Source organism: Oncorhynchus masou, chromosome 12 (genome assembly GCF_036934945.1).
Source record: "Oncorhynchus masou masou isolate Uvic2021 chromosome 12, UVic_Omas_1.1, whole genome shotgun sequence".
In the NCBI taxonomy this organism is placed as follows: domain Eukaryota; kingdom Metazoa; phylum Chordata; class Actinopteri; order Salmoniformes; family Salmonidae; genus Oncorhynchus; species Oncorhynchus masou.
The window spans coordinates 38,745,116-38,757,645 of NC_088223.1; the positions used below are offsets into that span (position 1 = coordinate 38,745,116).

Below are 12,530 nucleotides of genomic sequence, written 5' to 3' on the forward strand. Positions count from 1 at the left end.
ATTTAGGGCAAAATCTAAACTTTTAAGATATGTGGGCTTATCCAAAATATGATGTACATCTCCCATTGATGTATGCATACTAGTTACGCAAATACATCTTAATTTAGGATTTTGACCACAGAATTTCAACTTATTACTCAACAGTTTGAATGCAGTATTCTGGCTCTAGACTAGATTCCCTGAAGGTTTGTTCATGGTTTTCTAGGAGCTTCACAGACCAGCTGAGGAAGATCTCAAAGGACGCGGGGATGCCCATTCAGGGACAGCCGTGTTTCTGTAAATACGCCCAGGGAGCGGACAGCGTGGAACCCATGTTCAAACACCTGAAGATGTCCTATGTGGGACTGCAGCTCATCGTGGTCATCCTGCCCGGCAAAACCCCCGTCTACGGTAAGAATCATACTACTTTTGTTGGGAAATCTATTCTTTATTTGGGGAAATGTATTTATGTTGAAAGAAGGGCAAACTAACTTCAACTAGGTTGTCAGTCTCTTCCTAGTGTCTTTAAAAAAAGATGTATTTCCTCTTATGGATTTGTATAAGATATTTGATCAAATATAATTGGAAGGCTTGAAAATGGTGGTAGGGGAGCAAACCCCCCTCAATTTCCACTAGTGACTTGAGGAACACTAGTTCACTACTCATGCTTAAAATGTTAAGAGAACCAATCTACTAGCTACTCTTGCATTTGAGAATATTAGAGCTCAATTACTTTTCTGTGTCCCTATTGTCCTGGTGCCACAGCGGAGGTGAAGCGGGTAGGAGACACTCTCCTGGGCATGGCCACTCAGTGTGTCCAGGTGAAGAACGTGGTGAAGACGTCCCCCCAAACCCTCTCCAACCTCTGCCTCAAGATCAACGCCAAACTGGGTGGCATCAACAACGTCCTTGTGCCCCATCAGAGGTGGCAACCACACACACACATACTCATACATGCAATTTTAAAGAGTTACAATTCATATAAGGACATCAGTTAATTGAAATAAATTCATTAGGCCCTAATCTATGTAATTTCACATGACTGGGCAGGGGTGCGGCCATAGGGAGCCAATCAGAAATGAGTTTTTCTCCACAAAAGGGCTTTATTACAGACAAATACTCCTCAGCACCCCCACCACCCCTCAGACGATCCTGCAGGTGAAGAATCTGGCTATGGAGGTCCTGGGCTGGTGTGGGTTACAAGTGGTCTGCGGTTGTGAGACTGGTTGGACATGCTGCTAAATTCTCTAAAATGACATTGGATGCAGCTTATGGTTGATAAATTAACATTAAATTCTCTGGCAACAGGTCTGGTGGACATTCCTGCAGTCAGCATGCCAATTGCCCGCTTCCTCAACTTGAGACATCTTTTATTGTCTCCAGCACAAGGGGAACCTACTGTTTTATTCAGCTTCTTCATATCCAACACTTGTCAGGCGGCTGGATTATCTTGGCAAAGGAGAAAGGCTCACGAAAAGGGATATAAACAAATCTGTACACAAAATTTGCGAGAAATCCGCTTTTTGTGTGTATGGAAAATGTTTGTTTTTTTATTTTTTTTTATTTTAGCACACTTTACATGTTGCGTGTTTGTTTGTTCAATGTGGTATACTCAAGATTGTGTCTCGCTGCAAGTGATGGTCTTCCAAGCCTTCATGGCTTTGAAGAAATTGCCTAAAGGCAACACTGATGCAGTACAACTGTGAATAAAACAGCCCACTGCTTAATCATCAATGAAAGCGCAATACACCCACACAACATACAATTGCCTATCCACATTCTGTTATGTCCATAACATGTCAATCAATTCTCAAATGTATTATGCTGAAGACTTATACCTCTGCTCTAAGAGCAAAGCAACACTCATACACACACACGCACAAACGTATGTTTATTTTATTGCCATATCTTTAAAAAAACATGTAAATAATGTAAACCTCTCCCTACCTCCAGACCCTCTGTGTTCCAGCAACCTGTCATCTTCCTGGGGGCGGACGTTACTCACCCTCCAGCCGGCGACGGCAAGAAGCCCTCCATCGCGGCGGTGGTGGGCAGCATGGACGGCCACCCCAGCCGCTACTGTGCCACAGTGCGAGTGCAGACGTCGCGCCAGGACCTGTCCCAGGAGCAGCTGTACAGCCAGGAGGTCATCCAGGACCTGACCAACATGGTGCGTGAGCTGCTCATCCAGTTCTACAAGTCCACGCGCTTCAAGCCCACCCGCATCATCTACTACCGCGGCGGCGTGTCCGAGGGCCAAATGAAACAGGTGAGGGGGTGACCGGGAGGGTTTGATGCGTGTCGTTTCGGTTCATTAGGGTTTGTGGGTTTTCAAGTTTTGACTCTGTTCTGAATTGACCGTTGAATGACATTGCTTTATGATTTCTTATTTTGAGTCGGTGGCTGCTTATCCCTTTAAAATGTGTGGCCCCTCGCACCCCAGCAAAACCATGGTGTCCTATCAGTGTTGGGCGTTGACGGTTCAATACTGACTCAAAGTATATCCAGACGGATCTCCCTCTCCAATTAACCCTGTCTCTACAACTTGAGATATAATGTAAAGGATAGAAGAGAACAAGTTTGGTCCCTACTGATTTGTGCCACAGTGCCCTGGATATAGCATCTCACTGCGTTTACACAGGCAGCCCGATTTGGATCTTTTGCTCAATTATTGGTCTTTTGAAATCGGATCAGATCTTTGGCCAATAATTGGGCAAAAGATCAGAATTAGGCTACCTGTGTAAACGCAGCCAACTTTGACTCAACCAGAGAATCATATCAATGCATTTTTCCATGCAATGTGAATCTCACTGTTTCTATGTCTGTGTGGGTGGCTGTGTGTGTAGGTGGCGTGGCCGGAGCTGATAGCAATCAGGAAGGCCTGTATCAGCTTGGAGGAGGACTACCGACCGGGCATCACCTACATCGTGGTTCAGAAACGCCACCACACCCGCCTCTTCTGCTCAGACAAGGCCGAGAGGGTGAGTGGAGACCCATGTAGAGCAGGGGTGTCAACTCAATTCCTGGAGGGCTGTGTCTGTGGTTTTTGAGGGAACTTCCTAAGCAATTACCTTTTTCAAATGATTGATCAAGTACATGGGACGGACGAGGACACCCAGCCCTCCGGGAATTGAGTTTGACATCCCTGATGTAAAGGGTGCAGTTAACCGCAGGTCTAGGATCAGATTACCCACCTGTAAACCATTTGTGGATAAAACGACATCTGTACCAGGCCTTTGGCAGTGTTTCAATACTTTTTAAATGCATCTCTCAAAACTCCTATCTTTGGAGTAATATCTGAGCTGACATTTCACTAGATTCATGATTTAGACACAGCCGAAGTTATAGACGGGTTGCAGAGCGTGTTAGCCCCTCTTCAGCTTGCACCCCAGCATATCCAGTGTCTTTAATCGCAACTATCCCCCCCTACAGGTTGGAAAGAGTGGCAACGTCCCAGCCGGAACCACGGTGGACAGCACAATCACCCACCCCTCCGAGTTTGACTTCTACCTGTGCAGCCATGCTGGGATCCAGGGCACCAGCCGGCCCTCCCACTACCACGTCCTGTGGGACGACAACTGCTTCACGGCCGACGAGCTCCAGCTGCTCACCTACCAGCTGTGCCACACCTACGTCCGCTGCACCCGCTCAGTCTCCATCCCCGCGCCAGCCTACTACGCCCGGTTGGTGGCTTTCCGCGCCCGCTACCACCTGGTGGACAAAGATCACGACAGGTACTGATGAAAGTGGCAAGGCACAAGTTCTGAATACTGAGGGGTATCACAGATATGCAGTGCCCTCTGTAGTTATTGGGACCGTTTTCTTTTGGCTCTGTACTTCAGCACTTCGGATTTGGAATGATACAATGACTGAGGTTAAAGTGCGCAGACTTAATTTGAGGTTATATTCATCCATATCGGGTGAACCATTTAGAAATTACACCACTTTTTGTACATAGGCCCCCCCCATTTTAGGAGACCAAAAGTACTGTGACAAACTCAACAAATTTGTTGGCTGCACTTGCTGTTTGTTTTTGGATGTTTTTGGTTTGAGTATTTTGTGCCCAATATAAATGAATGGTAAATGTATTAATCAATTCGGAGTCACTTTTATTATAAATAACAATATATAATACATTTCTAAACACTTCTACATTAATGTGGATTCTACCATGATTACGGATAATCCGGAATGAATCATGAATAATGATGAGTGAGAAAGTTAGACACACATATCATACCCCAAAAATGCTAACTTCCCTTTATTGTAATGGTGAGGTTAGCCTTGGGGGTTATGATATTTGTGTGTCTAACCTTCTCACGCATCATTATTCACGATTCATTCAGGATTATCCGTAATCATGTTAGAATCCACATTTAATGTAGAAGTGTTTAGAAACATTCTATTCTTATTTACAATAAAAGTGACTACAAAATTATATTTACCATTTATATTGGGCGTTAAATACTGTGCATCCAACAAATTTGTTGAGTTTGTCCCAGTACTTTTGGTCTCCTAAAATGGGGGGGAACTACGTACAAAAAGTGGTGTAATTTCTAAATGGTTCACCCGATATGGATGAATATAACCTCAAATTAAAGCAAACAGTCTGCACCTTAACCTCAGTCATTGTATCATTTCAAATCAAAGTGATTAAGTACAGAGCCAAAAGGAAAAAAAACATGCTTCACTGTCCCAGTAATTACACAGGGGACTGTATATGAAATGTCATTTTAGCCTGAACAGACACTAATGGGTTGTATTAGCTGCCCTATATGTTAGATTTATATCTGCAACATCTAGCTTTACTGAATATACCATTTTTGTTTGGCATGTTGATGCAAATACATTCTGGTAGATTTAGTTCAAAATGACCGTAAGTTGTAATGGAGCAACCAAAGAGTTGGGCTTTTGCTTCTGTTACTTTATCATGTATCTGACCCCTTTCTCTTGTCCTGCAGTGCGGAGGGCAGCCACGTGTCGGGCCAGAGTAACGGTCGCGACCCCCTGGCCCTAGCCAAGGCAGTCCAGATCCACTATGATACCCAGCACACCATGTACTTCGCCTGAGCTACGCCAGCAATGGGTGCAGTTCTGTCCCTTCTCTCTCTCTCTCCTCTGTCTCTCTCTTTTTTTGCCAGTCTCTCTCTCTCTCTCTTGCGTCTTGATCTGCACCAAAGCGGTTCGAAGCCAGTGAAGTGTGCCAATGGAGTATTTTCCTTTTCGGGGAAAAAACGACATCCGGCGTTCCCGATTGAGCCGCCTTCTACCAGCAATCCGGCACTGAGAGACCGTGGGGTTTCCAATGTACAGAGAAAGCAAATACACGCATACACAAGTTGAGCCATTTTATTTTTTATTTTTCCTTTTGAATGTCTTTTTTTGTTATTTTTTTTTGTAACACTGAGCAATGGAGCGGACTGACGCCAATCGTCAGTGGCAGCTCTTCTAGCTAAGCAGGACTCTGTCTACTTTTTACCTCAAAGCCCCTTTGGGTGAAAACCTGTCATAAGGTCTAGGGTTGGTGTGGGTCATTGGGGGTATGCGTGGAAACATGGGTGGGGTGGACCTTTTTTTGAGAATATATATATTTTTCCTTTTATGATCATGTTTTTCCTTTCTCCTTTTCTTCAGTCTTTTACAAGCGAGGTCACCTGGGTATCCATACCCATTACTCTTTCTTCTCCCATTTAGCGAAGAATAAGTGTGTTTGTGTATATACGTGTGCGTGTGTGTCTTTGCGTGTGTGTGTTTCATGGCAGGCCACTGAATTGTAAAGGGAAAATCAAGGAGATAACTGCTGTAAATGCCTCAGATTTGATGTTTTTATATTCACACATTACATATATATAAATATTTACATCTATAGAACAGATTGAACTATACAGGCTTCACAGAGGCCGGTGGGTATATGTGTAGCAGTAGCAACTGTGGTTTAGCCGGTGTGGCTGACTGGGCAATGGGACCTATTGAATGGTTGAGAGCTTCGTGAGGGTTTACGGCATTGGGCTAAGCCGTCTTAGTTGGTGCCCCGTGTGAGGAAGGGGATCCATCCCTTATTAAACTTGTTTGTCTCAACGGTTATGACATTGTTGGGGTGGAGCATGTTTTTTAGCAAGGCGCTAGTCGTCTGAATTTTTCAGAGCAGGAAAACACATTCACTTAACTTTTGGGGTCTCCTTTGCTACCGGCCAATTCATTGCACTGACCGGGGACGCGAGGTAAGCAACAGAGGGCACTCTTCTCTTACCTTTATGCATTTATACATACAAATCAAAAAGCAGAATTTGTAAGAGTTTAATATAAAACTGTTTTTGTGGCTAATCTTAACTATTGTTCAGACATAGTTGGTATATTTGATGTTGTTCTTATTGTTGTTGTTAATGTTCTTATCTACGATTATGATAATTATCAAACCGGCAGCAACCAGATGTGTAGTTAGGAGATCAGTGGCTGGGTTTAGAGTTAGACACTTTGTAGCATTCTGGCCTCCGGTGTGGGGGGGAGCCCAAGGTGGGGGGCCTCCGGCGTGGGGGAGGCCCAAGGTGTATCAGTTTATGCGCCCTTCTGCTCCTCAGTTATGTAGTAGTTTATGGTGTTAGGGAATGGTTTGGCTGTGTTCTCCAGTAGGGAACATCTGTTGATCTATCACCGTTACTCCTGACTGGTAAAACAGGAGGCTACCATCAGTGCTCATCTGGTGAGTATTGTTGGCAGCAGGGGGTTTCGGTTCGAATGGATGAAAGGTGACAATCAGAGCTGGCATTAGGAAGAAACTGGGACAGACAGTGGTAAAAAAAAGAGGTATGCAATAGGCAATGAGTTACATTTTTAGAACTTCATAATGTGTTTCTATGATAGTTTGTGTGTATTTGAACAAGTATATCTATCCAAGTCTAAACTTCTGGTATTTTTTAATGAAATAATGTTTTGAACACCAGATATGAACATAAAGCATAAGCACTGCCCTTGGATCTAATGACATCTGACCAGTCATGACTGCGGTTAAAGATCCAATTTAACCACAGTCATGGGTATGGTTGTGCATAACTCGCGGTGAGGATGGGGCGGGGGGTCGACGGCGGCGTGCACGCCTCGTCGGGGGGGTCGGCTCAGCGAGAAACCCTTTTGTAATAAACCATACGTTAAGCAGCAGGTTTGCTATGAATGAGTTTTGAGCGCCTACCTGTCGAGGGCGTGGGCGCTTGCCTATGGGAGGGGAAGCATGGTGGCGGTCCAGGCGTTGCATGCAATAAGTTTGAAGGGCGGGGCTAAGCTGTTCTGGAGACGTGCACTAGTTTTCCCACGCGGCAAGGGTGCTGCGTTGATTCAGCCTGGTGTGGTAGTCTGCAGAGTGTGTTCCTGTGGGTGTGGCCAGACTGGAGCATTGTCCAGGATGTGTGTGTGGTCTCCTAGCAGGGGATCCAAAGGCGGTGATGACTCCCCAGTTTTGAACATCTTATCATTGCAAAGCAATATTAACCCAGAATCCAGTTTTCGAATGAGGAAAAAGCTATAATTCTTCTCGTCGACGTGGCTGTTGGTCTGCTCTCTGTCGCCGTTTGTGTTTCTGTAGCTAGTTTTGTTGCCTGTATCAATCAGTGGGAATGTGCATTCAGTGGACTAGCTCTTTAGGCTCTGAGAATAAAAATTTAAAAAAGGTAACATTTAGACTTTGCTCGCCTGCATGCCAGAGTATTGTCTCTAAAAAATATCTTTAGAATTATATTTATTAAGAGACAGGAGGGGGAAAAAATAAATGTTTATGAATTTAGTGAGACTGTTATAGGCTAGCAATATCGTCCACTCTCCTCAAGACGTATTTGAAAGATTCCTACACAAATGTCAGTAAAAAACGGAGGCACAGACCACTAGAGGCTGAGCGTTCGAGCCTTTATGTCATGGCCCGAAGACAAACGAGGTACTTTCTTCAAAAGTGGGCCCGGTAAAGACTTGAACTCTCGCCCCCGTACAGGCTTCAGTGTAGTGTCCATTTCGGCCTCCACTTCCTGGTTTGTGCCCCTGCCACGCCTCTTGGGGCTGTCCTGTCTCGTGGCGCCACCCTGCTGGCCACCCACACAAGCGCACTTCCTCTCTGTGGGGGGCCTCGGCCCAAGGTGTCCACGGCCACAGGAATACCTCCTTTTTAACCTTTTTAACGAACCATTCTTTCTGTGCCCCGTTTGAAAGAGAGCATGATTTTATTTTTTAATTCCTCTTTGATATAATGACTACAGGTTTGTTATTTGACATTGTGTAATATAATTTTCTTCTTTATTCTGGTGTGTAGCTCTGCTGTTTTCTGCTAGTGGTCTGAGCTGTGTGACTGTCCAATAGCAATAGAAAGGTACCCTGTCTGACCTGCTGGGGAGGGGGTGGGGCTTCCTCAGGCCCCTCCCACAAAGGCGCCTAATCACTCGCTGTATTCGCTATGTGACATGTTGAATTATTTTTTTTAATTTTTTTTTAGCCTGCAGGGAATATTTGTGTTATTGTGCAAAGTAATAAATTGGTATTTTATGCCTATATCATACGCTGTTGTTTCCTCTCTTCATTCCTTTATTGCTTTTTACCCCAACACCACACATGACACAAAGGGCAAATGCTAGTCTTCTGCTCCATTTACAATGTATAATAAATGAGTTGTGTGATTACAGGGCTGCCACTGTAGATAATTTAATGTACAGTATAATAGAACTAGTCCACAATCACAACTAGGGGTACTACATTAATATGTCAGTAGATGGCATCATTCTCTCAATGAGCAGAACAAGTCACTTACCAGGTTACTGGCTGAGCAAAAACAGTCTGAGGAGATGGGACTCCAGAAAACCCCCTCCTCACTCAGTTTAGGTTAACAAAAGATAAGACACTGTCATTTTATGACAAAGCCACGATCATGTACCAAAGAGTAATTGTAAATCTAAAGGCAGCATTTGTTGACTTGGACAATGTAGTCAGCTGATACAACTATCTTGGAGATGATTACACAAAATCAGGGATGTCCATCTTGAACAATTACTGCTATTGTGTGTGTGTGTTAGGGTGTCCACTGCCTGTTCCGTCAAACATGTTCTGTGTGTGTGGAGCACCAACTAGACATATCAATGAAAACCTGGCGACTTAAATTTGGGTTTCGAACATTTATTACGACTTTCATGTATTCTTTCGTGTGTGCTAATGATTCCGGTGGATTTCCGCAATAGCCTTCATTTACGATGTGGTATTCATCATATGGGCCAATATGTCTCATTCACAATGGACAGCCTGTGGATCCCCATCCTCCCTCCCCCTTTCCCCCTCTCTTGTATCACTGCCCCTCCTATTCCATTTCCTGTGTCCCGTGCTGTTGTCATGACCACCGTTACCAAGGAGAGGTCACACTCGCACGAGAAAGGGAACTCGAACCGCAGATCTTGTTACCATACTATTGAATTAATCAGCACACCAAGGTTCAATGAGATGTGGTGAGCAAGGAGATGGAAACGAACAGCTGATAAGCAAAAGAAAGAATTTGTTCTCCATCAATCACACCGTTAACAATGTAAATCCATTGATATAATCCACAAGATGGGATATCAGCCCTTGATATGGAAGACCTGTTCTTTGTGACCATAGACATCGAATCAATCTCTCTTGAATGAGAAGAAACAGATGATCTCAATGGAAAAATGACACTCGCTTGCACCACTTTTCTCCATCCCTTGGATGGAGAGTGAATGCTTACACCTGACCTGTATTTCTCATGTGGGGGTTTCTGCTTTGTAGTCTGATTCTTTCTGCTCGCAAACAACAGTCACTCCACCTAGCTGCCTTTTTATTTTAATTTTTTTGGCCATTTCTCCCTTTTACTGCAGCACCCCCAGACAAAAAGCAGAGTTGTAAAAGCTCATTTAGCCATGTAGCGCAAAGCAGAGCATTTAAGCCCCATTGTAGAGGCCCCCTTGATTATCTTTGTATTAATTGATCCGCCTACAGACACCCCCCTCTCCCTCCCCCTGTACTGTCGAGTTCCCCTTGTCTTTCCAGACACGGTGTTGCTCTCACAGGTTGACGGTAAAACTGAGGTTGTTCTGAAGATGGGAGGGACGGACGTACTATTCCACTTACCTGGCAGCTTGACTAAGTGGTCTGGCCTGCTATCTATACCCTAACACCCAGATTGGACTGACTCATTTGGGTTTGCGTGCGTGGGGTGGGGGGGGGAAGGGCAGCAAGCTGAACCTGCGTCGAGTCTGAAGTGGCTCGGCAGGCTCTGAGCCCTTTGTGAGCATTGTGACGAAGACACTTCAACAGGCGCCAGCGGCAGATGCCTCTTCACTCTCCAAGGCTGTGTTCTTTAAGACACCATCATAACACATTTTAAGCTTTAGCGGTGAAACAACTTTGGGATCAACCATCAAGCTTTGGTTCATTTGGAGGCTAATTTAGGATGAACTTGGACAAAGGAAATAAATGGACAAAGGCCTATTTGTGTTTTGTCAAGACATCGGTTCATGTTTTGTTTATCTTCTGTGGACCTTTTTGCTCATAGAGGACTGTATCAGTTGTTTTTTACTCCCAGCGAATCGAGTATCAGATTTGATCAGCCTGACGTATCTCGGTAAGGCTACACCTAGATCAGCTCAGCGCTTGGGTTCGTGTGAAGTTAGAGGGCCAGAGCTGCTGACAGAAGTGGATGACATCAATTATACCCTAGCCACAAACCCACTAGGCCTGATGGTGCCGTTTCTGAAGCTCGATCAATCAAAATAGGTGAGCTGCCACTAGTGGCTGAACAGCTATTGACTCTTCAATAATTCATCAGTTTGTAATAGGGGGAAAGTAAGAGAGCTAGGAGTGACGGATGGTGGTGGAGGAAGAGAAGACTATCACCGGGGGGGAAAAAGTAGAAAAACGCTGAGTTGAAGACATCTGACTAGATGTTGGAAAGAAACACAGAGACATAAGAAGCTTGAGAAGGGAAGGTAGTTTAAGACAGGACAGTGAGTGACTCAAATTCAGGATTGTGAAAGGCCCAGACAGAGAGAGCAGGTGGAGCAAAGGAGTGGGCCTTGAAGTGAGAAAGAGGACATAGACAAGTGTTTTAAAGGTCCGTTTCAGGTGGTCAGAAGACATCGAGAGCAGCCATCATGGTCAACACAGGCATGCAGCTGATCAGCTTCACCTGCGCGGTGACAGGTTGGGTCATGGCCATCGCTGTGACGGCCTTGCCTCAGTGGAAGGTGTCAGCCTTCATCGGCAGCAACATCCTCACCTCCGAGATCAAGTGGGAGGGCATCTGGATGAGCTGCATCTACCAGACCACGGGCCACATGCAGTGCAAGACCTACGACTCCATGCTGGCTCTGCCCCCGGACCTCCAGGCAGCTCGTGCCCTCATGTGTGTGGCCATCTTCCTGGGCTGGCTGTCCTGCACCGTGTCCTGCTGCGGCATGAAGTGCACCACGTGCGCTGGCGACGACCGTCGCGCCAAGGCGGGCATCGCCCTCTCTGGCGGCGTGCTATTCATCCTGACGGGCCTGTGCGTGTTGGTACCCGTCTCCTGGACCGCCAACACGGTGGTCCAGGACTTCTACAACCCCAACGTGCCTGTCATGTACAAGCGAGAGCTTGGCCAGGCGATCTACCTGGGTTGGGCATCTGCAGTTATTCTGATAATCAGCGGGGCCGTGCTGAGCAGCACCTGCCCTCATATCGAGAGGGGAGGAGGGGAGTACCGCCGGGGGTACATGGGCCGGAGCTTTCCTAACTGGCGCCCCTCCCCCCTCGCACCTGATCCTCCGAAACCTATCACCTCTAACAGTGTGCCCCTGAAAGAATATGTGTAGTCAAGAGAAAATGTGTGAATATAATTGTATGAATTGGAGTATGGGAAGGAGCAAGGTTGAGAAGAGGAAGTAGAAGGCAGGCAAAGGAAACATTTTTTGGACTGTGAGTGGGGGTGAGGAGTTGTGACTTGGAAGGTTTTGAAGATGGGAAGCATTGGATTTGAAGCTCTACTCTGCAGTGATCTTTCACTCTTTTACTGTGAACCTGATGCATTTTTATTTATTGGAACTAATATTTTTCAAATGTATTTGTATATATTCATCTCTACATATTGAGACTCTCCATTATGCCTATCATTATTCACCTCATTTGTATTCTAAAGTATTTATTGACTACAATACACATTTATTACATTGTGATATATAGTATTAGTGCACAGACAGCTCACAATACTTCAGCGAATGCCTGGAAGACACGACATCAATCACCATAAACATCTTTAAGATATTCGTTTTGTGTGCCTTGTGTTGTGAAGATTTTATTGATTTCTTTCACAATTCTTCTCAGATGTCTGTTAAATTACTTCACAGATTTTGTCTCATGACTATGTAATGGAGTTTGAATAAGTCAAAATTGTAAAAGAATAAACAGATTTTCCCAAGGGTGTTATGTTTTTACATATGTTTAGTTCATGACAAACTGATCTTTTTTCATTGTTTGACCAGAGTATTGGGGGCCTCATATCTGTGCTAAATGTTCAGCTGTGCACAACTCCAAAT

At 45.0% G+C, this 12,530-nt stretch overlaps 2 protein-coding genes across 13 annotated transcripts in view; both read left to right on the forward strand.

The window, feature by feature from the left end:
* ago4 (argonaute RISC component 4) overlaps nucleotides 1-8,512 on the forward strand; it is a 32,839-nt gene extending 24,327 nt beyond the window's left edge. For 11 of the 12 annotated variants that reach the window (XM_064980495.1, XM_064980498.1, XM_064980505.1 and 8 more), the window contains exons 12-17: nucleotides 206-390; nucleotides 745-904; nucleotides 1,933-2,248; nucleotides 2,826-2,960; nucleotides 3,412-3,713; nucleotides 4,941-8,512. In XM_064980495.1, coding sequence (XP_064836567.1) covers nucleotides 206-390; nucleotides 745-904; nucleotides 1,933-2,248; nucleotides 2,826-2,960; nucleotides 3,412-3,713; nucleotides 4,941-5,049 — 1,207 coding nt within the window. In that variant the 3' untranslated portion in view covers nucleotides 5,050-8,512. The remainder of the gene's footprint in view (nucleotides 1-205; nucleotides 391-744; nucleotides 905-1,932; nucleotides 2,249-2,825; nucleotides 2,961-3,411; nucleotides 3,714-4,940) is intronic. The other variant, XR_010457058.1, reaches the window with a different exon arrangement.
* Nucleotides 8,513-10,237: 1,725 nt separating this feature from the next.
* Nucleotides 10,238-12,416, forward strand: LOC135550051 (claudin-9-like). Its single transcript, XM_064980506.1, has one exon. It carries the CDS (start codon nucleotides 11,112-11,114, stop codon nucleotides 11,808-11,810), a length of 699 nt encoding a protein of 232 aa, XP_064836578.1. The 5' UTR covers nucleotides 10,238-11,111; the 3' UTR covers nucleotides 11,811-12,416.
* The last annotated feature ends 114 nt before the right edge of the window (nucleotides 12,417-12,530 follow it).

Coding starts and splice junctions, on each gene's coding strand:
- LOC135550051 (XM_064980506.1), top strand. CDS start 11,112: ATGGTCAACACAGGCATGCAGCTGATCAGCTTCACCTGCGCGGTGACA.